General features: G+C 38.4%; 1 protein-coding gene across 6 annotated transcripts in view; it reads right to left on the bottom strand.

Annotated features, from left to right (window-relative positions):
- The window catches only part of GRIP1 (glutamate receptor interacting protein 1), a 721,542-nt gene that overhangs the window by 167,513 nt on the left and 527,177 nt on the right, over positions 1-26,852 (bottom strand). For all 6 annotated transcript variants that reach the window (XM_061206276.1, XM_061206277.1, XM_061206278.1 and 3 more), the window contains exons 3-5: positions 16,117-16,252; positions 13,605-13,750; positions 6,562-6,645 (exon numbers count right to left, since the gene is read on the bottom strand). In XM_061206276.1, coding sequence (XP_061062259.1) covers positions 6,562-6,645; positions 13,605-13,750; positions 16,117-16,252 — 366 coding nt within the window. The remainder of the gene's footprint in view (positions 1-6,561; positions 6,646-13,604; positions 13,751-16,116; positions 16,253-26,852) is intronic.

Genomic DNA, 26,852 nt, shown 5'->3' with positions numbered 1-26,852 from the left:
GGTGCGCAGGCTTCTCATTGCGGTGGCATCTCTTGTTGCAGAGCACGGGCTCTAGGCGCACGGGCGTCATAGTTGTGGCACGTGGGCTCAGTTGTTGTGGCTTGTGGGCTTCAGAATGCAGGCTCAGTAGTTGTGGTGTATGGGCTTAGTTGCTCTGTGGCATGTGGGATCTTCCCAAACCAGGGCTCGAACCCTTGTCTCCTGTATTGGCAGGCTGATTCTTAATCCCTGCACCACCAGAGAAGCTGTTGGAAGATTTTTAATTACAGTTTCAATTTCATTACTTGTGATCGGTCTGTTCATATTTTCTATTTCTTCCTGGTTCAGTCTAGGAAGGTTATACCTTTCTAAGAATTTGTCCATTTCTTCCAGTTTGTCCATTTTATTGGCATAGAGTTGCTTGTAGTCATCTCATGATGCTCTGCATTTCTGCAGTGTCCATTGTAACTTCTCCTTTTTCATTTCTAATTTTATTGATTGGAGTCCTCTCCCTCTTTTTCTTGATGAGCCTGGCTAAAGGTTTATCAGTTTTGTTGATCTTTTCAAAGCACCAGCTTTTAGTTTTATTGATCTTTGCTTCTATTTCATTTATTTCTGCTCTCATCTTTATGATTTCTTTCCTTCTACTAACTTTGGGTTTTGTTTGTTCTTCTTTCTGTAGTTCCTTTAGGTGTAAGGTTACATTGTTTATTTGAGATGTTTCTTGTCTCTTGAGGTAGGATTGTATTGTTACAAACTTCCCTCTTAGAACTGCTTCTGCTGCATACTATAGGTTTTGGATTATCAGGTTTTCATATTCATTTGTCTCTAGGTATTTTTTGATTTCCTCTTTGATTTCTTCAGTGATCTCTTGGTTATTTAGTAACATATTGTTTAGCCTCCATGTGTTTGTGTTTTTTACATCTTTTTCCCTGTAATTTATTTCTAATCTCATAGCGTTGTGGTCAGAAAAGATGCTTGATATGATTTCAATTTTCTTAAATTTACCGAGGCTTGATTTGTGACCCAAGACATGATTTATCCTGGAGAATGTTCTGTGTGCACTTGAGAGGAAAGTGTAAACTGCTGTTTTCGGATTGAATGTCCTATAAATATCAATTAGATCTATCTGGTCTGTTGTGTCATTTAAAGCTTGTGTTTCCTTATTAATTTTCTGTCTGGATGATCTGTCCATCAGTGTAAGTGAGGTGTTAAAGTCCCCCACTATTATTGTGTTACTGTCGATTTCCTCTTTTATAGCTGTTAGCATTTGCCTTATGTATTAAGGTGCTCCTATGTTGGGTGCATATTTATTTATAATTGTTATATCTTCTTCTTGGATTTATCCCTTCATCATTATGTAGTGTCCTTCCTTGTCTCTTGTAACATTCTTTATTTTAAAGTCTATTTCATCTGATATGAGTACTGATACTCCAGCTTTGTTTGATTTCAATTTGTATGGAATATCTTTTTCCATCCCCTCACTTTCAGTCTGTATGTGTCCCTAGGTCTGAAGTGGGTTTCTTGTAGACAACATATATACAGGTCTTGTTTTTGTATCCATTCAGCGAGCCTGTGTCGTTTGGTTGGAGCATTTAATCCATTCACTTTTAAGGTAATTATCGATATGTATGTTCCTATTACCATTATCTTAATTGTTATGGGTTTGTTTTTGTAGGTCCTTTTCTTCTCTTGTGTTTCCCACTTAGAGACGTTCCTTTAGCATTTGTTGTAGAGCTGGTTTGGTGGTGCTGAATTCTCTTAGCTTTTGCTTGTCTATAAAGTTTTTGATTTCTTCATAGAATCTGAATGAGATCCTTGCCAGCTAGAGAAATCTTGTTTGTAGGTTCTTCCCTTTCATCACTTTAAATATATCATGCCACTCCCTCCTAGCTTGTAGAGTTTCTGCTGAGAAATCAGCTGTTAACCTTATGGGAGTTCCGTTGTATGTTATTTGTCGTTTTTCCCTTGTTGATTTTAATAATTTTTGTTTGTCTTTAATTTTTGTCAATTTGATTACTATGCGTCTCGGCATGTTTCTCCTTGGGTTTATCCTGCCTGGGACTCTCTGTGCTTCCTGGACTTGGGTGGCTATTTCCTTTCCCATGTTAGGGAAGTTTTCGACTATAATCTCTTCAAATATTTTCTCAGGTCCTTTCTCTCTCTCTTCTCCTTCTGGGACCCCTATAATACGAATGTTGGTGCATTTAATGTTGTCCCAGAGGTCTCTTAGCCTGTCTTCATTTCTTTTCATTTTTTTTTTCTTTATTCTGTTGTGCGGCAGTGAATTCCACCATTCTGTCTTCCAGGTCACTTATCTGTTCTTCTGCATCAGTTATTCTGCTATTGATTCCTTCTAGTGTATTTTTCATTTCAGTTATTGTATTATCCATATATGTTTGTTTGTTCTTTAATTCTTCTAGGTGTTTGTTCTTTAATTCTTCTAGGTCTTTGTTAAACATTTCTTGCATCTTCTTGATCTCTGCCTCCATTCTTTTTCCAAGGTCCTGGATCTCTTCACTATCATTGCTCTGAATTCTTTTTCTGGAAGGTTGCTTATCTCCACTTCATTGTTTTTCTGGGGTTTTATCTTGTTTCTTCATCTGGTACATAGCCCTCTGCCTTTTCATTTTGTCTATCTTTCTGTGAATGTGGTTTTCATTCCACAGGCTGCAGGATTGTAGTTCTTCTTGCTTCTGCTGTCTACCCTCTCACCATCATGTAACATTTAATGTTTGTCTGGTAGAACAGAGTGCCATTTCCCAAATTTGGCAATGGTAAAGAGGTCAGCTTAAAGAACCTAACCTAAGAGAAAATTTAAAAGGCATTCACTGTTCTTGATGAAAGCAAATGCTTCCTTTATGTTCATTGCTATTACAAGCGATTTATTTATTCTGGTTGATTGGTAAAAGTTCTATTTCAGTATTTTATTTCTTTCAATCAATTTGATGGCTTCTTTTAAAATTCTTCCTTAATTAAAAAAGAAAATTCAGAATTTTTTCAGAAAAAGTTTTTTTAATGAAAATCATGATGGTAAGTTACAGCACATGCTTAACCATATTTATATAAATAGCATTATGTAACTTCTTTTTTGCAAGGTGATCATAAAAAGATAGGTGTACTTTCCCCTGAGGGGTATTGATTTAGAAGAGGAAAGAGGCTGAAGACAGCAAGAAACCTTTCCACTATTTTGATTTGGAGGTCCAAATACAAGTATGTAACAGTGAATACATGTTAAAGTGTGAGAGAGATAACTCTAAATTTATTGGTATGTGACATTTTGTCATTATTTGAAATAATGAGCCAAGTTTAGTTTGTGCCTCACTTACGTTCTAGATGTTTGGAGCTGTAAAGCATAAAAAAGACCACTCAGAGACCAGTGGTATTTTCAATCCTGGTTGCCCATTAACATGACCCACCTGGCATGCTATTAGAAAAATATCAATGCCAGGGACACAATGCAGACCAAATCTGAATATTGGGTTCCATATGTTAAATGAGTACACATACCTACAATTTTATAGTTGAGAATGACTAGAGAAATTTCCTCATCCAAAGTGAAAAGCAAATTAGTGGCAGAGTGATTTTTCCTTTTTTTTTTTTTAATTTATCACAATTTTTTTGATCTATTTAAAATTTTTTTAATTGGCGTATAGTTGATTTACAATGTTGTGTCAGTTTGTGCTGTATAGCAAAGTATCTCCACTCCTTTCTAGATACTCTTTCCAAATAGGTCATTCCAGAGTATTAAGTAGAGTTCCCTGAGCTCTACAGTAGGTCCTTATTAGTTATCTATTTTATATATAGTAGTGTGTATATGTCAATCCCAATCTCCCAACTTATCCCTCCCTCCCTTCCCCCCCAGTAACCATAAGTTTGTTTTCTACATCTGTGACTCTCTTTCTGTTTTATAAATAAGTTCATTGAATTTTCCTGTTAACCTAAATCATCTTCTGGCTTGGTGGCAAAGGAATTAACAGAAATTTTACTCTCCATGATTTAGGCCAGAACATCATTTTTCATTTTATGGGTACAAGGTTCTATTGTTTGGGCAGTGAAGGTGTTTGGATCTGTGACATATAGCATTAGAAACGTAGTTCCATTCATCAGCTAAAAGCCTGGTTTTTTGTTAAAAGACCCATCCTAATTGGGTAAGAAGAAATTCTCCAGCACTAAATGAATATGCTTCATCTGCAATAACTTCCCCTCCCTCCTCCCTGAATGTCCTGGTATTCCCCATTGATCTAAGTTAAGCTCAAATACCATCTATGCCATAAAGTTTTACCTGCCATGATAGCATTTATCCACAGTACTTTCTCAATCTGCAACTCTGTTTGCGATTAACCAATAACTCTTAAGGGATGGGCAATGGCCACCTTTTGAGCAAGAAAACCCTCCAGACGGGCCTCAAACTGATTTGAAAATATAAGTTCTTTATTTATTCTCATTAAAAATTATGTAAAATTTGACACATTTTTATGTTCAACCGACATACTAAGGGAGTTATTAAAACCTACAAAAATTTGGTGCTCATAAACTAAAATTGGCTTATTATTACTAAGGTTTTAAAACCAGTATAATACCAAGAAGTCGGATGTCCACACAAATCTAGGCCTCATTCATTCATTCTTCCATTTATTAAGTGCCTACCATGTACTAGGTAGGAGTCTAGGCTCATATTAAAAAATTCTTACTATGCATGCACACATGGATATTTGAAATTCCTGCAAATGGTGGGAAGGACATTTGTTAGCATCATATCATCAGTTGTCTTGAAGTGGTTGTAGATTGCAATTGCTTCTATTCTTTTTAGTTCTTAAGTGATAAATTACTGTTGGTTTAGCTCTTTCATTAGCAATTTGATTTTTTATTGATTAACCATACAGCAGCTAGTGATGAATATCTGCACCAGCAGTATTTTTTACTGCAGCATTTCAATAATCAGGCTTGTAGGCATGTGATTCAAGTGTGCCTCTCTTTCATATTTATATTTCAAAACCAGATTTGTATATACCACCCTCCAAACTAAAATTACTTGTACACTGACTTTTCATTACATTCATCTAGTTTTTTTGCACAGAAATTTGAAAATGGTTAAGGTAAATGATCTTGGGGTCTGTCGCTCCACCTAAATGGAGGACTTGGTTAGAAAAGTGTAATAACTACTGGTCTAAATCACTCCATGGGTTCCTAGTTGCCTGTTTTCTCTAATATTCATTTGGGCACTTTATCAACTTACGTCTTAAATTCACTGGACTGTAATCTCCTGTAGATAGGGGTCCTGTCTCATGACTCCATAGTACTCTGCCTGATGCTGACATGTTGACATGCCCTTAATGAATATTTGATTGATTGATTTTCTAAATGATTCACACAGAATTGAACCGAATGCCCAAAGCTCAGTCATTAAGGCAAGTCTGTGTAAGTGAACACATCTGTTTTATTCCTTGATGCATGTACATTTATTAAGATGCTTAGTTAATTTTAATTAATGTCTTAATAATTTTGATAGAATTTTGACTCTGGTGAAGTACAAAATGTAATAGGTAAAAACAAATAAAAAAATCAAGAAATGTTAAAAAATTCCTGATGCTTACCTAGTTCCCTATTGAACCTCACTGTCATACTAGGAATTATGAGTTATTAATGTATGTGTAGTCTTTTTTAATAAATTTATTTATTTATTTTTGGCTGTGTTGGGTCTTCGTTGCTATGCGTGGGCTTTCTCTAGTTGTGGCGAGCGGGGGCTACTCTTCGTTGCGGTGCACGGGCTTCTCATTGGGGTGGCTTCTCTTGTTGCAGAGCACGGGCTCTAGGGTGTGCGGTCTTCAGTAGTTTTGGCATGCAGGCTCAGTAGTTGTGGCTCGCGGGCTTAGCTGCTTCGTGGCATGTGAGATTTTCCTGGACCAGGGCTCGAATCCATGGCCCTGCATTGGCAGGTGCATTCTTAACCACTGCGCCACCAGGGAAGTCCCTTGTATGTGTAATCTTTAAGGGATGAAATTACTAATAAGAAAACTAAAATAATAAAAGCCAGAATTACAGCTCAGAATTAATGGTTTTGTAGACAAGTTGGAGTCACCTAACATTTTTATTATTCATATCATTCCAAAATAAGATGAATTGAGCTGATGCACATCAGGTGGAAGCTACAGTAACAATATGTATTTTAGGAGAAAACAATTTAAACAAAGTTACTTAATCCTAGTGCATTATATCAAATCACCCATATTCATCAACATTTTTGACTCAGTGATATAGAAAAGTATAAAAGGGAAGACAAAAGACATGTTGACAAGTGGCAAATCAGTAGGATGACTGTGAGTTCACAAGGTTTACAAATAATGGCTTCTTGTTCTGTATTAACAAACCGGAATAAATTAGCTAGATCATTTGGATTCCACTTTGATTCCCAATTACTGCTTTATTTCTTTAAAGAAAAATGGGTGCAAATATTATAATGTGACTTTAGGCACTGAAAACATCAGGTTTTTTTAGGATGACTTTCTAGTTCACTCCCAGTATTTCACTGACAAATTCTCCAAGAATATCTGTTAGTTCTATTTTCTAACCGCCACCTACCTCGTATTACAAAACCAAAGGTATTGCCTTCTTTATGCAACGTGACCTCCACCGTTCGGAAAATAACACTCGATCCTTGAACAGCTGAATGCAGGAAAGAGAGGGGAAATATAAGTCTTAGATCATAATACCATCTCTGGATTTTTTGATAGGCATAAAATACTACAGATCCCGTGTTGCAAATAATTCTTGTTGAGTAATAAAACAGCAAAAAAATCTGTTTTTAAAGAAAATGTTACAAAAAATAATTGGAATGACATACAAATACCATAAAATAGTCATGTGCATAAATGACTTATATAGGTCCAGGTGGAATCAAAATCAGAGATACTTCCTTCCCTCCTGTGTAGCCAGTTTTTAGACAGATCATAATACTCACATTGTTAAAATTCTATATAACAAGAGAGACAATCTTCATATGATAAATAGAATTGTTTTCCCTTTGTATAATGCAAAAATAATATGATTTTTATAAAACTTATGAAATAATTATTGTCTTTATATTTATTTTTGCAGCTAGCACAAGAAGGAAAAGTATTACTCTCAGATTACCATTAATAGGTTAAGCTGATGCAAACTGATTTTCTGACATCATACATAGCAATTAAACAAAGACACCAGCAACCTGAATGAAACTTGGAGAGAAAAAGAAATTCGAAGTACATTCAAAATATTATTACTGACTAATAAAATAAAGATCTACTTAATTTTATTTGATACTATCATGCTTAGGTTGTGTTTGCCTGGTTATTGTTCTCATTTCACAAAATGAAATTGCATTGCCAAGTTGCTATCTCTAATTACATTATACACGAGGGGATAAGTTATATGAATAGTAACTAAACTACTCTTTAAGACTGTTTTTCAAGAAACTAGTGAGTAATTCTGATTATACAGTATACTCTTGCTAGATTTAAAAAAATATTTTATCATTATGGATACAAGGATATTTTTATTCATGGAGACAAGAGTTGGCAATCTATAGAATTTAATGGTCTTAGTTCCTTGTCTTGAATTTGTACAGTGATGTCTAATTGTCTAAGGCTGTGTTCATTATCAATGACACATTTTTTACATTGTTACTAAATCCTGAAGGGCTTATTACATCAAGCTGTCAACAAGAAACATACAGAGAGAATTTAAAGGTATCTTTGAAAAGAATGTTTCTTGCCATTGACAGAAATAGGAAGTAATTTTAATTAAGCATTAATTATAATTATTTTTTAATTATCAGAAATTCTGAATCCTCAAAGGAATGGACATGATTATGAAAAGTACACAGTTAAATTCACAAAACTGCACACAGCCAGCTGGGACATAAAGTACAATAAGAACTTGGATCTGCTAAAAAAACAACATAAACCTACAGCTGAACAAAATGTTTTGGTACGCTGCTGATTTAATTAAATGTCATATTCTTGCTATCAGGGGAATTTCAGTTTATTCTAATCAGCTAGGAACAGTGCATACAAATAGCTGAAAGTGTTGAGGTACAGTTTTAATTAAATGTAAAAAACTGAGTTCAAACCAAATGTTTTCTTATTTCCATGACCCAACAAGCCACTTGAAGAAACTGGTTAAGAACATGATCTTTCTGTTCTATTAAGGAAAAGATATGGGGAGAAATAATTAATGACCATATACTGTATGCAAGGAACTCTGCAAAGCAGTTTACGAATTTTATTTCATTTAATCATTAAATCAACTTTCAATTATATACAACCAAATTCTAATTCTGGGCCACCTGTCCTTGTTGGCTGAGTGTTCTGGGGATGCAAAGCACAAAGTAATTTCAATTTTGCTTGAACTAAATCTTGCTGACCATAAAATCTTACAAACAAATCTAAAGTCAATATAAAGACTTCAGGGATTATCTACAGCTTTAGATTATCCACACTATTGCTGTTCATCACTTACAAAGATAAAAGGGAATGTTGACTACATTTTAATATATTTAATGAAACAGATTTGGTCTTTATAATTTATATTTGCATGACTGGCTCTTGGCGACTGGGTTTTCATATTCAGCACCAGACATCCTGTTTGGCCACGTGAATTTTACTCATTACTTCACATGTGTGTATGTGGACATAGAAATCCAATTAAGGGGCTTACCCAAAAAATCAAACTGGGCACATAGGAAGGCTAGGTAGAAACCAATTTTATAATGCAAAAATACTCCTCCCTAGTATTTTAGTTGTACTGTTGTCCCTTGTTTCTATATGTGCATATGCATATACTTCTATAACATAAAGTGACATTCTCTATTTTATTATGGTGGATTTGGTTTTTCTAAATTATCAATATATACTATTTCCCATAGGAGAATAGGAGTTGTGCACTTTCCCACCTCATTACATTGGGTTTGCACAGCTGACTTGCTTTAGCCAATGGGGTGTTAAGACACGTGAGCAGAGTCTGGAAATGTGCTCCTGTGGTTGGGCTTGTCTTGTTTTCCCTCTGCCATTGCCACAGGAAGAGCTTCCCCAGGGTAGCTGATGCTTCTTCAGACTACATCCCAGAATGAACCATGGGGAGGAGACCTGGGATGCCCACCATGCTGCACCTCCCCATCATATTATCATCATCATCATCATCTATCATCTGTCTATCTTTCTTAGAATTAGAAATAAGAAGTAATAAGGCTGTCACAGGGACATGCTTTAACACATTTATTTGAATTAAGGAAGCATTCCTTCCAATAAAAAGCTAGTCTGATTTAGCTGATGGTTTAACGGTGAGGACCGCCATTGACAACAAGACTCTGTGGCAGACGTTTTCCATAAAACAAATGAGGTAAATCTGTAGCTCCAAGGTTTGAATGGAAATGGTATTCAAAGATGTATAAAATAAGCATCATGCTAAAAATTATATCCTATCCAACTACTGTAGTTTATCATAAAGAATTTTAGGTGTTAAAAGTTGGATGAGAATTATGTAATATTTCAAAATTTTTTAGGGGTTATGCAACCAAAAAATTTGAAGGCACTCCTCTAGACCAACTTTGAACACACTAATACCCAAGATACAGCCTGGTAACATTCTCTCTAAATACGGTCTCAAAACACCACATAATTTTAGAGTCAAAAAGAACTTTAGAGCTCATGAAGATCGACTATTCCATTTTCACTAAAAAACTGAATCTCAGAAAAGGTAAGTGGCTTGCCCAAGGTCAAAGTTCCATTTTTCTTCTATCAGATCTCTGTCTCTGTACCATTCTCTCTCTCTTTCTCTCTCTCACTCTCTCTCTCCCCCCCCACCCCCCACACCCCTTCCTCCAATTCTTTCTGGACTCTGGGATTGGCTGAGCCTCAGATTGCTGTGATTGTTGAGAGAGTTCCAGTCTCGGCCTCGGGTGGCCTACCTTTCATCAGGCAGCTCTCCTCCCGGGCCCTCACTGCTGCTGGCTTGCTCCTGCTCTGGCTGTCTAAGCTCAGTGAAAGGGAGGCTTATTAATCCCTTCAACCTCCCTGAACTCACAGATCTGATCAATTTATCTAACATAATAGAAGGAGACAGAGATAATCCTTGGCGAATAGACCTCTTCTATCTGATTTCTACCACAAAATTCACACTTTTGTGTTTAAAAATATTTTCTCTTTTTCTATCAGCTTTACTGTGTGAGGGAGGAAAAGCTGGTATAATCACCAACCCCTGAATATTTCTGATGCCCACCCTCTCCTCTTTAACCCTACTAATGCTATAGTTATTCAGGATATTACCTCTCTTTTGGGAAATTATAACAGCCTTGGGGCTTATAGCCTCTGATCTGTTCTCCATTTGACCTCTTAAAATAAGTCTAAAAACCCTGATCTGATGATGCTGTTCCTTGGCCTTAAAAGCTTTTAAAGGCTCCTTATTGCCCACTTGACACCATCCACACTCTACCCACATGGCTTATAAGGCCCTCCTTCACTTGGTTCCTGTTTACCTCACTGGCCTCATCCCTCTCCAGGCCCTCTCTTTCCCTTTGTGTTCCAGCAACTCCAAACCGTTTGCAGTTCAACCTACGTACTGGACTATCTTCTTACCTCCTTGCCATATCCTGTGCCTGGAGTGTTCGTCTTCCTCCTGGACCTACATAAACTCCTTCAAATCTACCCCGAAATCCCCAGCTCTGGATTATCTGGATTTGCTGGATAATACTCAGCAAATCTCCACTACTGGCCTCACCCTGAGAGCTATACTAAGAGTTCCTCTTAGGAAGAGGTTGTGTTTTATTGATATTCATCTACCCACTAGAATACAGATGCTTAATCAAAGAGCATTAGCTCTAGATATTTGACTCCTCTTAACTCCTTAGCAGTGGTTCAAGATAGTGATTTCAAAGCAAACTGACTATAAGTTCAAGAAAACACAGTACTTTCAGTGTACTAGTAGTAGTAATAATAATAATAATAATGGTAATAATGGCTAAGACGCACTGTGGCTTAGTGAGTATGTGCTTATGATCTAAATACTTTACAGGAGTATAGCCTTGAATTCTTACAAAAATTCTACATCCATTATAGTCATTTTATAGCTGAGAAACCTACAGCTCAGAGAACTTAAATAAAATGCCCTAAGTCACAAAGCTAGAAAGGGACAAAACTGACATTTAACTGACATTTAGTGACACAGCCCAAGCTCTCAACACTCTATTTTACTGCCTGCTCTTAATGAAAATGAAAAACATTGTAGTAAGGTTTTAGAACACAGATTCCAATGGATTTTGTTGTAAAATCACCATTAGATTTTCAGTCTTAGATTTTATGTTAAGAATAAGAACTCATGATTGGTATGTACACTCACTCTCTGAGTGCTGTCATCTGGTCCCAAAGCTTCAAACACCATCTATAGTTCCATTACTCTTAAATTTACATTTCTAGTCCAGATCTTTCTCCCAAACACCAAACCGTATCTCCAGCTCTCGTCTTGACATTTCCACTCAGCATGGCAAATAGGCCCCTTAACTGTAGCCTTTCAAACAACAAACTACTGATCTTCTCCTCGCAAGTCAGCTCGGCCTCCATGCTTACCCACCCCCGTTAATGGCAACTCCATCCTTCCAGTTACTCAGACTCAAAACCTCCTGTGGGCCCTGACTCCTCTCTTTCTGCACAACCCACATTAAATCCATCAGGAAATCCTGTTGGCTCTATCCTCAAAATAGATCAGGAATATGAGTGCTTGTCACCATCTCTACCACCATCTTTTATCTGAATCACTGCAATAGTCCTCCAAACTTCTACCCTTGTCCCTGCAGTCTATTCTCAACACAGCAGCTAGAAGAGCCTTTGAAAACATACATCAGATCATGTCACTCCTCTGCCCCAAATCATACAATGCCTTCCATTCAGAGCAAAACTTAAGGCCCCTCTAATGGCCTACACAGACGCTCCTATCCTTTACACTTCAGACCACCTCCCCCCACTTCTCTGCATGCTTACTCTACTCCAGCACACACCGCCCTTCTTAATGTTTCAGAACAATGCCAGATATGTTCCTGCTTTTGATCTTAGCACTGGCTTTTCCTTCTTTCTGGAACTCTTTTCCCCCAGAAATCCATACAGCTAACTTCCTCACCTCCTTCAAGTCGCTGAGTAATGTCACTTTCTCAATGAAGCTGTTCCTAACCACTCTATTTAAAATTGCAATCCCATCCCCAGCCCAGCACTCCCAACCCCCCTCCTTGCTTTATTTTCTTTTTCCCACAGCATTCATGACCCATAACATTCATACAACATACAGCTGACTCTTGAACAACATGGGTTTGACCTGCATGGGTCCATGTATATGTGGATTTTTTTCCATAGTAAACACCACAGTACTGCACTATACCTGGTTGGTTGAATCTGCAGATATGGAAGGACCTTGGTTTTGGAGGAACCACATATATGGAGGGCCAACTATAAGTTATGCATTGATTTTCAACTGTGCGGAGGGCTGGTACTCCTAACCGCCTTGTTGTTCAAGCGTCAATTGTAATTAACTTATTTATTGTGGTTTTATTTTAATATCTGTCTTCGCCTGCTAGAATATAAATTCCACCGATGTACTTTGTGGGGACTGGAACATAGTAATGCCAATAAGTCATTGCTAAACAAATGAATTATTATCGGTTAGTAATAATCAGTCTGAGTTCTCAGTAGTACAGAAGAGCAAAGAGCCGACTTTGATGCCTACTAATTTGGGAAAGATATTTAACTTAAGTCTCTGTAAAATGAGAATAATAATGAAAATAATGCCTATCTTACAGTTTTGATTGATTTATATATTTATTATTTAACAAAAAATTTTATAGTGTCGGGCACTGTCCTAAATGCTATACAAATACTAACGCATTTAATCCTCTTAACAGATCTGTGAGTAATACCATAGATTACTAATATCATCCCCATTTTTCAGATGTGCAAACTGAAACACAAGAAGCTTAAGTAACTTTCTCAAAGGCATGTAGCTAGTAAAAGTTGGAGCTGGGATTTAACTGGCTATTTGACATCAAAGTTCAGCTCTGCTATGCTGACTTTCTTTGTGGTGAGGATTTAAGTGTACCAATAAAAGGGGCTCCTTATAATGCTGGACATTTAGTAAGCTCTCAAAATATGTTGGCTGCGCTTTTATTATGTCTATTATTATTACTTAACAATGTATTCTGATTCTATTTTCATGCTTCAGAAATGAACATAACTATACAAGAATCAATAGAAATCACGTTAAACATGCTTTTCCTAAACTTAGTCACAAGTACAAAGCCTGGATGGAACTTAATGCACAGAATTTATAAATATGTGGACAGTTCATTAAAATAGCTTAAGTCCAATTATGATGTTCACAGATGGCCTTAATGAAACATGAGTCCTAGATAATTTCATCATTATTTATGCTCTTTTACATTCTTCCTGAGTAGGCTATAGCAATTCAAATAAGTTTTAAATATTAAGAAACTGTACTCTACCATTCCTGTAATAAGACAATGATGGCAAAAGAGAAAAAGATAGGAACCAATAGTTTTAGGCCAAAACGTGGTGCAGCTGTTCTGCCCCTGGCTTGCGATGACTTACAGGCTGGCGGCAGCTCATACTCAACTTCAAGAACCACTCTTTCCCCAACATTCTTCAGCAAGCTGATGATCTCATCGTGGCGGAATTTGGCCAGGTTGATGCCATTCACTGCTTTGATATAGTCACCCACATCCAGCTGATCACTTCTGCAAAACAGAGAATGTCACCTCAGTGGACCCCTCCTTTCCGCAGGCCAGTCTGACCATATTTCCCTCTTCCCCATCATGGGTAAGCGTGCAAGCCCAGAATGCCGACGCAGCTGGAGTCCTGGCTCCTAGGATGTGGCTGGTTCCTCGGAGCGGGTGCGCAGCTGAGGGTGGATGAGGGACTCAGTGGACCCCTCTTCTCATGCTGACTGCACACTTCGGAAGTCCGGTACTGGGTCTGCTGCTGTCTCCAGTTTCTTCCTAACCCTCTACCTCTTTTACTTTTAAGGAGCACCGTAAAACAAAATAAAGAGAAAGTTATTTTTAGTTGCTCTGCCCATAAAGAGGTGGCGCTCTTGGGGCAGATTATCCAGATCCTGGACACATTAGAATTTTCCCTTTCTTCTCATTCCCTCTCATTTTTGCTGCCTGCCTTTTGGACATTTCACCACTTTTGGTATCTTCACTGGGAGTGTGTCCAGGGCCAACCAGAGGGTGAGCTTATTTTGCTATTTATTGCTTATAGCGGGACTAATAAAAGAAGTATTGGTGAAGAAGAAAGTACAACGAAAGTACTGGCTTTCAGTAACATTATCCTCTCTTCACCATCACAACAGAACCTTGGCTACTCTGGGGCTTTTAGTCAAACTCTACTTTTAAACCAAGAGCAGGCAGCAAGAACTATGATAGGACTTAATTCAATAATATTTTCTCCCCAAATAAAAATACCAAGTTCATTTGTTTTACATAAGCCCAGCTCCAATCATTCCTCCTTCGAAGCCTCCGTAATCCGCTCTAGCCAGCAGTACGTGTTGTCACTCTTAACTCAGGTTTACTGACTGACACTTATTTGGCAACTTAATTGCCTAATGCTCTGTGACAACCCTTATGTTGTTGCTTTTTGCTATTATGCAATGCGATTATTGCTCCCAAACTTTTCATGTTTTTTATACCTTATTTCCCCCAATAGATTATAAACCCCCCTAGGGCAGGGATCTTATCTTTACTTATTTTGGTTTACTACCTGTTAAATGGTAGTGGCTTAAATAATAAATATTTGGTGATCGATAATACTCAACATAACTGGCACAGCGCTACATTTAATTATAGCATCAATACATGTGAAAACCACATTCTTACCCTCTCCCCTGCCAATCACACTTGCTTTAGGGGCTACATATGCAGAAGCCCTGGAGACATAGGAAGTCCTAGCATCATGGATTGGCCATGACTGTTAAAAGTTAAAGGAGGCTATGGTGTGGAAAGAAATCTCTTAAAAATCATAAAGGAAAAGAACATAAAAAAGAATGTGTATATGTATAACTGAATCACTTTGCTGTACAGCAGAAGTTAACACAACACTGTAAATCAACTGTCCTTCAATCAAAAAAAAAAATAAAAATGCAAAAAAAAAAGAAACTAAGGAGAAGGAGTTTAAGGTGCTTAAACTTAAAGGAAGTTTAAGGAAGGAGACTAAGGTGCTTGTGTTGACATCAGCCTGTTTTACAAACAATTCCCCAGATCATGGAGCAATCAATTGGATTGAGCTTATAAACTGTACCAACAGGTTGATCATCGAAAGTAATCACTATTTCAGGTGACACTTTGTAAGTTAAGAGCTCTAAAACTTAATTTGTGCTTATGTGGACACAAATATTGGTGTCCAGGATCTAAGGGACATTAACCTCACTTTGAATGAAACCTGGGCATTCCACCCCCTCTTTCTGAGGTAGATTTAGAATTTGCCTGCAAAGCAAATGTACCGCTGCCCAGCACCCAGGACATTCTGCTGTCAGCAAGACGCAGTGCCATCTGTAGTTCATCAGAACAAGGATAAAATGAGACCTCCTCAACCAAGCCTTCTGTCCTTTTGGAAACCATCCCTTTGTCTTAATGAAAGGAAAATCTCACAAGTAGAAAAGCTGAGAATATGCAGGAGAAGCAAAATTGTTACTTAGAAACCTGGAGTTGGGCCTCCCTCCTTTTCTAGGCTTGTCATATCCCTCTGTGGCAGTTTCCCCTCATCCACAGCGTATGGGTCATCTGTTCCCCGTTAGATGATTGGACCATCTCACTCCCACTGCAGCCTGTCTGCTGTTCAGTGGCAATCTGAGGACTAGATCCATACAGACACTTTAAAATTAAAATCTTAGGAGAGCCTGGGGGCTCCTGAGAAGACACGAGAGCTCCCTGGTGATTCTGGCACAGGCCAGAAAAGCCATGCTTCTGCAACGTGCCCCTCTATGCTTCTGCCCGGCAGAGGGCAGTGTCGTTTGTTTACTAGTGACCTTTTCTGACGGAGCTTTAACTTTTGAATTAATTACATCATACATTCCTTTCTCTAGGTTTCCACACAATGCAGTTACCTAGCAGCAATTCCTCCCTGCCGCAGATTAGATACTCTCGGCTTGCCGTCCTTGTCAATTCCACCCGAGACCGTCAGCCCGAGGGTAGTGCCTTCCTTCTTCATCAGTTCAACCACGGTGGAGCCCTTGAATTCCTCTGTTAAAAGAAAAGCATCTGCTTTAGTAAATGACAGTAGAAGCGCAAGGGGTTGTTTTTGTGGGTGGTGAAGTGACTCCTCCCCATAAATTCTTTGCACTTTTTCTTTTCTGGGAAAAGATCTGTGGCCTCTTTTCCATTGTAATTTGCAGAGTATCTCATAAAGATGAGCATACAGATAAAGCGGAGCAGATATTCCATTACAGGTTATTAAATGGGTACCAGTGGGGTAGTTCGCTCTAGATTCACAATAGTCTGATATGGCTTATGTACAAGGATAATATTCACCCTTTGTTTTCTGTCATTCTGAAGTGACTTTCTCTGGTGTCTCTCCTTGTAATTCCAAAGGGGACAATTGAGAGTCGTAAGACAAGGGGCTAGAATGGAATTTTAAATAATGATACAAAAGCATATAGTGCAGACTCCAAGTTCCCGATACATTTTTGCTGAGGAAGCCAAGTGACACAAGAGAAGAGCTTTCTACAGGTTCAAGAAAGATATTATTGACTTTTTTTTTTGTCTTTCAGAAAACAAAGTACAATAGCTTCATGTTGTGACTTACATCATTTCTTACAAAATGTGTCACAGTATGTTAAAGCAGGGTTGGTCCTCAGAATCCCCAGGGAACTTCCGTTAACCCCTCATTCTCTACTTTCAAAATTTTAAAATCTCACTGATCTTGTGGGGATAATGTCTACGCACCAAGAGGGAACCCACATCTTTTGATTTTAGGCACTACAGAAAGAAAACTTTAAGACTATCCTTGCTTTCAGAAATAAAAATGCGTCAGTATTTACCTATCCAGAGGCTAACTATGATAAACATTGTTTTAAAATTCTCTGTTATGTTATTACCCCCCTCTCTGCATACACTTTCTGGGTAGGGACGGGGAAACTGGACAGTTTTCCAACTCCTCTTGGATCAGGTTGTGAATTTCAGGGGTTATGAACTTCCAGGACATCAGAGACACTCATATTAAAATTCAAGAACAGACTTTCTTTTTCAAAGTCAAAAAACTGAAAAGATTACTTACACACCTCTGCCCTTTCCTTTATTACACATGACAGAGTTAATTATAATTTCAAAATTTATGAATGCTTATCATAAAGGTTTTTAAATTGTTGCTGCTGGTCTACTATCCCATTAGCTGATAAAAAAATCAAATCATGTTAGGGAAAGAAATAATCTCTCATTTGATCTAGTGAGGAGAACAGAGTACTTGGGGAAAGAAGGCAACAGGGACAGGCCACTGATTTCGATGTATTAATGTCAGTCTAGGCAGGACTTTCAAGATTGCCAGATCCTGTGACCTTAGCAGCCCTGCATACTTCCTTTTTCATGGCAGTTTCATGACACTGTATACATGAGTCGTTACTGCTCTTTAAAATAGAAGCCAAGGGGGGGCTTCCCTGGTGGCGCAGTGGTTGAGCATCTGCCTGCCAGTGCAGGGGACACGGGTTCGAGCCCTGGTCTGGGAAGATCCCACATGCCGCGGAGCAACTGGGCTCGTGAGCCACAACTACTGAGCCTGCGCGTCTGGAGCTTGTGCTCCGCGACAAGTGAGGCCGTGACAGTGAGAGGCCCGCGCACTGCAATGAAGAGTGGCCCCCGCTCGCCGCAACTAGAGAAAGCCCTCACACAGAAACGAAGACCCAACACAGCCAAAAATAAATTAAAAAAAAAAAAAATAGAAGCCAAGGAAGAGTCAGTGAGTGTGAGTGATGTCAGCTTCATTTACTACATTTTGAATGAGAGACCAAATAAAGATAGACATTCAAGAAGCAAAATTCTTGTCAAGTCCATAAAAGCACAGGGCCCTTCACATCACTTACCAGGAGTATTTGTAACAAAAGTCCACCACAGTGTGCATTTTACCTAAGCTCTCTTAACACAGAACAGAACAACCCTCTATATATCCCATAAAGACATACATAGGCCCAACTGATAGTTGAAGAGGTCAATTTAACAAACAACCCCTATCAGTCCTCCTTGGCAGAAGGCTAGGTATAAATTATTTTAAAAATAAGGTTAATAACTAAAGGAATGAAAATTACATAATGGATGATGACTTTCCATATTACAGAGACATAATGTATACAACAATTTTACCCAACAAATTATTTGCATTTTCTTTAAATATGTAGATTGACCCTGTATGTTTGGGCACTTGATTATAGAGCTTTACTTAAGGAGTTGGGAGCATGGGTTTTTAAGGGCCTGTCTTAAAGGTCAATCAGAAATGCACAAAGAAGCAACTATAAAATAGTAGTAACAGACAAGTGAGAAATAAGTTTCAATTAGTAAGAATTTCATTTGTACTCTGGTTTTCAGGAGTGTGCTTCCTGAATAAAATGGGATACCAGGACTTAAGTGTAGCCTTATGGAACGTGGACAATGCAGTTTCCTCCAGAAGGAACCAGGTCCTTCCCAGGTCTCTGGCTGAATCCTGAAAAGCTAGAAAAGCTAAATTCAATTAGTTTGCTTTGATCTCTGTTAAAATACAAATCCATCTGGGCTAATTTTTAAACTGGTAATAGTCAGTTACCCTCTTGCTTAAAAATATTTCAAATCTTTCCCCAAGAGCTAGTTTAAAAACACGAAAGAAAGAAAACATTAATGTACCAGTTAACTGAGTAATTTGTGTATTCATTGATTCAAGCATTTATTGAGTGCTTACTATGAGTCAGACAATGAAACTCAAAGATGGAAAAAGTCAGAGATGCTTAAAACCCAGTCACAGAGGCAAGTGAGTCACAGAGCCCATGCCACGGTGTTGGTTGTGGGGAAGGCGGCCACAGAGGAGATGGTCCTGGCAACAATGTAAAATGAAAACTTGCTGTTCCAAATGCAACATCTATTTCACAATTTTGTCTTCTGTCTAATCTGTCCGTACTTATCAATCAGGATTAGTGGAGAAGAACAGACCTATGGCGGAATCTAAATTAGGCAAAACTCAGGAGAAAAGATAGAATATTGTTGCAAGAAAATGTGCTGAATCACAAGAATGTTAACTGCCAATAAGCATCTCTAGTCCCTGAAGGACTGACTAAATCATTTATGGGCGTTTCTGAAGAAAGGAGAAAAGAAGCAGTTTGGAGAGGGAGGAACATGTTTCTGGCATTGGCTTTCTGCTAACCTGCACTCTCCACTAGACTAATCACTCATTTTACGTCTTTTTTGGTGTTTATTGCTTGCATAATGATCTAATGGCAAGGAGAAATGAAGACAGATGCATTCATTTGCATAAGTTCGCTTGTATATCAAGGCTTACTGAAAAAAGCTCGCAGTGAAACAGTGGAACTTGGGCAAATCAATATATATTGACAGTTTCTTTCCTTGTGATTTAAATTACAAATATCCCTCCCCAAATTAAGAGGATTCTGTAGTAAAGACTGCAGCCTCTCCAAATTAGCAAGCAGCGCAGGGAACAGATGATACCCAACTGGCAAGGAATGAGACGGTTCTGGATTTGACGGTTTCCTTAATCACCATATTTAATTATCTTAGAAAAGAAATTGCAGGTTTACATCTGTACCAGCACACACTCAACCAACAAGAATCTCACTGATAGAATGAGATTTAGTTGTCTGCTGTTTTTCTTTGGGGTTGAAATTCATTCCTCTTAATTACTGAACTCCAGAAAGTTTTAAGAAAAGTAACAATGATATCCAGCAAAAACAAGAGAAGTATGAAAAATTCTTGCAAACAAATAAGAAAATTCCATAACATAGATGGTTAAAAAATTAATATGAAGGGCTTCCCTGGTGGCGCAGTGGTTGAGAATCTGCCTGCCAATGCAGGGGACACGGGTTCGAGCCCTGGTCTGGGAAGATCCTACATGCCGCAGAGCAACTGGGCCCGTGAGCCACAATTAGTGAACCTGCGCGCCTGGAGCCTGTGCTCCGCAACAAGAGAGGCCGCGATAGTGAGAGGCCCGTGCACCGCGATGAAGAGTGGCTCCCGCTTGCCACAACTAGAGAAAGCCCTCGCACAGAAATGAAGACCTAACACAGCCATAAATAAATAAATAAATAAATTTTAAAACAGGAAGGATGAAGATTTTAAAAAAAAAAAATAATAATATGAAGAAAACCATAGCCTTTTATAAACAAACAACAACTAGTCAGAAGTTAATCACAGAAGAAAAAAACCATTTACAATAGCCAAAAACTAAAATCCCTAAGAAAAAAAATTAATGAAAAATATATAGGATCTCTATGAAGAAAACTTTAAAACACTTCTGAGGGATATAAAACCAGAACAAATGAAAAGGCATCCCATTCATTCATTCAATAAAAACTGAGCACTTACTATGTGCCAGGCACTGTTCTAGGCTTTGGAGATAGAACTCAACCAAACAGAGAAAATCCCTGTCATCTAGGAACTGATATTCCAGTGGGCTCATAGCCCAGTGTAAAAATATGACAATTCTCCCTAAATTAATCTATAAAGTTCACAATATCAATAAAAAATGCCACTAGGATTTGGAGGGCACAGCTATATTTTATATTATTGCAAAAATGGAACATGTATCCTTGCAAAGATTCTGTGAAAAATTATATTCCTAAAGTCTACCAGCTGGCAGTTTAATGTTGCTATGAAAGAACAGGAAGAGCCTTCCCAGGAAGCCTACCTGCACGAGGTGACGGACGATGACTGGATGTTACACCACCCTGAGAGAGATTAAAAAATTAACCAGACACCTCGGAAGCAGGGGCCTGGAGTGGGGAGGCTGGCAAAGCCTCTGTGTCTGCCTCCCAAACATTGGTCAGAGTCCGGATCTATTTAGATGTACAAAAGCAAGAAAGAATGAAAAGAAAACACGTATCATAGGCATAGGGTATTCAGAACCCATATTAGAACATCTTAGTGCTTTGTAATACTAAGATTGTAATGTTTTGCATAGAATAAAGGTACAGCATAATAACCTTATTTTGTTCTGTGAAACTTTTGGTATCTAGAAGTTCTTGCCTCATTGATTATTTAAAAAGTATAATTAGGCTTAGAGCAGGAAAGGGGAGTTACCTGTAATTTTTGGAAGGTCCCTAAAATTCAGGGGCTAAATGATCAGGGAATTACAAAGTGAACAATTGTAACAACAGTTGCTGAAAGCGGGGAGACAGACAAAAAGTGACGATTACAACAAAGAGTGATAAGAGCTATAACCAGAGTAAAGAAAGGGCCACCATGGTGCAACCTGGGAGGATCCATCATCAGACTGGGCAAGTCGTGCTCTGGACAGTTCCTCAGAGGAGTTATTCCTGAGCTAGGTCATAAAGAAGGCCTCAGCTCAGCAAACAGAGCGGGGAGGTGTTAAAGGCAGAGGAACAAGAAATGGTAGACGATTACATAGGTTCTGGGGAGTGCAAGTCCATCAGTTCAATTTGCACTTTCTCAATTCTGGCTGCATGTTAGAATCACCTGGGGAGCTTTGAAAATACCAATGTGTGAGCCCACCCCAGACCAAGTTGATCAGAACACCACCCCCAATCGATGGGCAATTTTTTTAATGCAACTTTTACTTGTGAGATAACTTAATTGAATCTTAATTGTAAGATTCCCATGCAGTTGTAAGAGATAATACAGAGAGACCCCCTAGTTCCCTTTACCTTGCTTGTCTTTCCCCTATGGTAATGTTTTGCAGAACTATAATACAATAGCACAAGTAGGATATTGACCTTGATGCAGTCAAGATACAGAACATTTCCATCACCACAAGGATCCCTCGTGTTATCCTTTATAAATCACCCACTACCCTCCTGCCCCAACCCCTTCTTTAAACTCCAGGCAACCCTTACCCCATTCTCTGTGTTTATAACTTTGTCATTTTAAGAATGTTAAATAAATGCAATCACACAGTGTGAAAGCTTTATGGTTGACTCTTTACACTCAGGATAATTTTCTGGTGATTTATCCAAGTTGTGTGTGGCAAGAGTTCCTTTTCCTTGCTGAGTGGTATTCCATGGTATAGATATACAAAAGTTTGTGTCACCATTTACCTGTTGAAGGACATTTTGGTTGTTTTCAGTTTGGGGCTATTACGAATAAAGTTGCAATAAACATTCATGAATAAGTTTTTATTATTATTATTTATTTACTTTTGAATTTTATTTATTTATTTATTTATTTTTGGCTGTGTTGGGTCTTCGTTTCTGTGCGAGGGCTTTCTCTAGTTGTGGCAAGCGGGGGTCACTCTTCATCGCGTTGCATGGGCCTTTCACTGTCGCGGCCTCTCTTGTTGTGGAGCACAGGCTCCAGACGCGCAGGCTCAGTAGTTGTGGCTCATGGGCCTAGTTGCTCCACGGCATGTGGGATCTTCCCAGACCAGGGCTCAAACCTGTGTCCCCTGCATTGGCAGGCAGATTCTCAACCACTGCGCCACCAGGGAAGCCCCATGAATAAGTTTTTGTGTGAACATAAGTATTCATTTATCAGGGATAAATGCCCAGGAGTACAAGTACTAGGTCATACAGTAGTTGCATATTTAGTTTTCTAATAAACTGTCAAATTGTTTTCCAAGGTAGTGGTACCATTTTACATTCCCACCAGCAGGTGAATGATCCAGTTTCTCTGCATCCTTGCCAGTACTTGACTGTCATTGTTTTTATTTTAGCCATACTGATATGTGTGTTAGTGATATCTAATTATGGTTTTAATTCTTGGGTACTTCGAGTCATTTCTCTAATGGGAAATGTTTAACATTTTTTTGCGTATACTTATTTGTCATTTGCAAACCCTCTTTGGTGAAATGTCTTTTCATGTCTTCTGCCCATTTTCTAATTAGATTGTTTGCTTTTTTACTGTTGAGTTTTGACTTCCTTATATATTCTAGATACTAGTCCCCTGTTTGAATATGTGGTTTGCAAATATTTTCTCCCAGTCTGTAGATTTTCTTTTCATCCTCCTAACAAGGTCTTCTGCAGAGCGAACATTTAAGTCCAATTGATCAACCTCTCTTTTTACGGATTATGCTGTTGTCAAGTCTAAGAACTCTTTGCTGAGCCTTAGACCCTGGAAATTTTCTCCCATGTTTCTTCCACAGTTTCGAAAAGTTCTATAATATTATGGTTTACATTTAAGTCTGTTATCCATTTTAAGTTAATTTTTTACATAAGGTGTGAGACTTAGTCAAGTTTCATATAATTTTTTGGGGGGAAGAGGGGGATGGGTGTCCAACTGCTCCAGCACTATTTGTTGGATAGGCTGTCTTTTCTCCACTGAATTGCTTTTGCATCTTGTCAAAAATCAGTCTGTTTCTGGGTTCTCTATTCTGTTCTACTGATGTATCTCTCCCTTCACAGATACCATGCAGTCTTCATTACTATATCGATATAATAAGTCTTGAAATTGGGTAGGCCGATTCCTCCTATTTCATTGGTTTTTTTTTTTAATTGTTTCAGCTCTTTTAGTTCCTTTGCCTTTCCATATAAATATTAGAACAATCTTGTCTATATCTATAGAAACTTTTGTGAGTATTTTGATAGGATTTGGATTAAAGCTGTATGTCAATTTGGAAAGAATAGACATCTTTACTATGTTGAGTCTTCCAATCCATAAACATATCTCTTCAAATTATGTAGAAACTTCTTTGATTTCTTTCATCAGCATTTTGTAGTTTTCAGCATACAAGCCCTATACATGTTTTGCTGGTTTTACACCAAAGTATTTCATTTTTGGGAGAACAACTGCAAATGGTACTGTATTATTAATTTCGATGTACATGTGTCCATTGCCAGTATACAGAGATACAATTGATTTCTGTATATTTGTCTCATATATTGTGGCCTCACTGAACTCACTTAACAGTTCTAGGAAGTTTTTTTTTTGTAGATTCCTTAGGGTTTTCTATGTAGACAATCATGTCACCTGCAAGAAAGGACAGTTTTTATTTGTTTCCAATCTATATGCCTTTTATTTCCCTTTCTTGCCTAAAGCACAGGCTAGAACATCCAGTACTATGTTGAATAAGAGTGGTGAGAATGGATATCCTTGCCTTGTTCCCTATCTTAGGGGAAAAGCATTCAGTATTTCATCAGGTATTATGTTACCTGCAGGTTTTTTGTAGATTATCAGTTTGAGGAAATTCCCCTCTATTCCTATTTTTCTGAGAGTTTTTATCATGAGTTTGAATTTTGCCTATGATGATGTGATTTTTCTTCTTTAGTCTGAAAATGTAGTGATTGATTGATCTTCTAATATTGATCCAATCTTGCATTCCTGAAATAAACTCCACTTGCTTATGGTATATAATTCTTCTTATATATTGCTGAATTTTATTTGCTAATATTTTGTTAAGGACTTTTTTTTGCATCTATATGCATGAGGGATATCATCTGTAGTTTTCTTTTTTTCTTTCTTCGGTTTGGGTATCAGGGTAATAATACTAGCTTCATAAAATGAATTGAGAAACACATCCTTTCCTCTTCTATTTTCTGGAAGAGATTGCGTAGAGTTGGTGTTTATTCTTTTTAAAATATTTGTGTAATTTTCAATGAAGCCATCTGGGTCTGGACATTTCTTCTTTTCGGAGTTTTAAAATTACAAATTCATTTCCCTTAATAGTTACAGGGCTATTCAAATGATCTATTTCAGGTTCAGTGAGTTGTGGTAGTTTGTGCTCTTCAAGGAACTGGTCCATTGCAATCAGATGATAATCCTTGCAGGTGGGGAACTGGGCGTTGGTAGTTTTTAAACCTCCCCAGGTGATTTTTATATGTAGTCAAGATTGAGAGACACTGATTTAGGGCTTAGTGCATGAGGAAAGATTGGTGGTGGAAATCAGGCTGGGAAGCAAACAAAGGAAGTGCTCAGCTTTGAGTTTTAGAAAAGTTTTAGCCTGTTATTAGCGTAAAGCAGTAGATTTGGTAATGATGACATGAACTGTTGGGGAGGAAGGCATTAGATTTGGATCAAGGAGAACCATTAGAAGGTCACTGCAGTACTATAAGGTATTAATTAAGTTAGGCTAGGTTGTGTCAACAAATTCAAAAACGAACAATGGCTCAACCACAACAGAAGCTTATTCCACTCATATATTTACAAGCCTGCGGTGAGTGTTCCCAATCAGCAGCCTGCTCCCCTTCACACAGAGATTCAGGGATCTCTGCTCTTTTCCATTTTGTGGCTCTGTCATCCCCCAGGGATCTGGTTCCCAAACTGTGCACAAGGTGCCTCAAGGTTTCAAAGTGAACTCATGGGAGCACGGTGGAGTATCTTAAAAATTTGAAGGAATTACAGCCATATGTGATATCAGTTGGGCACACCACCACCTACTAGCAGTTTTGTTCAACATTAGAACACACAACCCTGCTTTTGTTGATGGCCTATCTTTCCAAAGCTGGGTTTTTTGGTGGTTTCTATGACAAAAAGGAAGTTCTATGTGAAAGTCAATGAGGAACAGGAAATGAGTTTGTCAGTATTTCATTTGATTTGAAGGTTTGAGAAACTGTGCAATGCCTAACAAGCACACACATACCATTACTAAGTATTTGTGATTCTTTAAATTTATACATATTATATTTCTTCAAATGGCTACTAAATGGTTAGGAGATAATATGTATTACGTTGTTTGGACCTAACTACTTAATAAGTGGAACTACTGATATTTCACTTGACCTAGAGGTGCTGTGAAAAAATTACTGAGACATCAAGGGCTCTGTGAACTGAGAAAGTTTGGAAACTTCTGCCTTAGGACTTTATCTTGTCTGCATTTCTCTGAGGGAAGGGGAAAAAGCTCTCAAAAACCACCACTGACCTGCTTCTGTTCACATCCCCAGGGCAAGAACTTGTTCCACGTCCACACCTAACTGCAAGGGAGGCTAAGAACTGGAGTGTGGACGGATGCCAAGGCAATGAGGGAAGTGTAGACTTGGGGGGGCAGGTAGGCAACACATGAAAAACTGAAATCCATCAGTAGCTATGTGGATGGCACGAACTCCAGATACACCGAGGAAGAGCTCCCCTGAGTTAGAGACAAATTAATGTGTGGGGAGTGAGGAACTAGGACGGACAAGAGGATCTCAAGGTTTCCACCTTGTCTGACTAGGAATCTAGAAAAGAGAGGAAGGGAATCCAGAAAAGAGAGGAAGTTTGCGTTTTTGAGACTGATTGGAGAGGGCAAAGTCACGTGATATAATGCCAGTTAGAGAGAAACCAAATGAGATTTAAGTACCAGGGAAAAACCCAGTCATAGAATAGTTTTTGTCACACCCCAAAGGGTCTGTAAGACCCTCACCTTAGAGCCATATCACAAAAAGAAAAAAACGCATCTTAAAAGCAACCATCAGAACTTCCCTGGTGGCGCAGTGGCTAAGAATCTGCCTGCCAATTCAGGGAACACGGGTTCGATCCCTGGGCCAGGAAGATCCCACATGCTGTGGAGCAACTCAGCCCGTGCGCCACAACTACTGAGCCTGCGCTCTAGAGCTCGCGAGCCACAACTACTGAGCCCATGTGCCACAACTACTGAGCCCGTGTGCCACAACTACTGAAGCTTGCACACCCTAGAGCCCATGCTCTGCAACAAGAGAAGCCACCGCAATGAGAAGCCCACACACCGCAACGAAGAGTAGCCCCTGCTCGCCACAACTAGAGAAAGCCT

This window comes from Eubalaena glacialis, chromosome 11 (assembly GCF_028564815.1).
Source record: "Eubalaena glacialis isolate mEubGla1 chromosome 11, mEubGla1.1.hap2.+ XY, whole genome shotgun sequence".
Lineage (NCBI taxonomy): Eukaryota > Metazoa > Chordata > Mammalia > Artiodactyla > Balaenidae > Eubalaena > Eubalaena glacialis.
The sequence above is the reverse complement of the archived record's forward strand: the minus strand, read 5'-3'. Positions and strand labels throughout refer to the sequence as shown.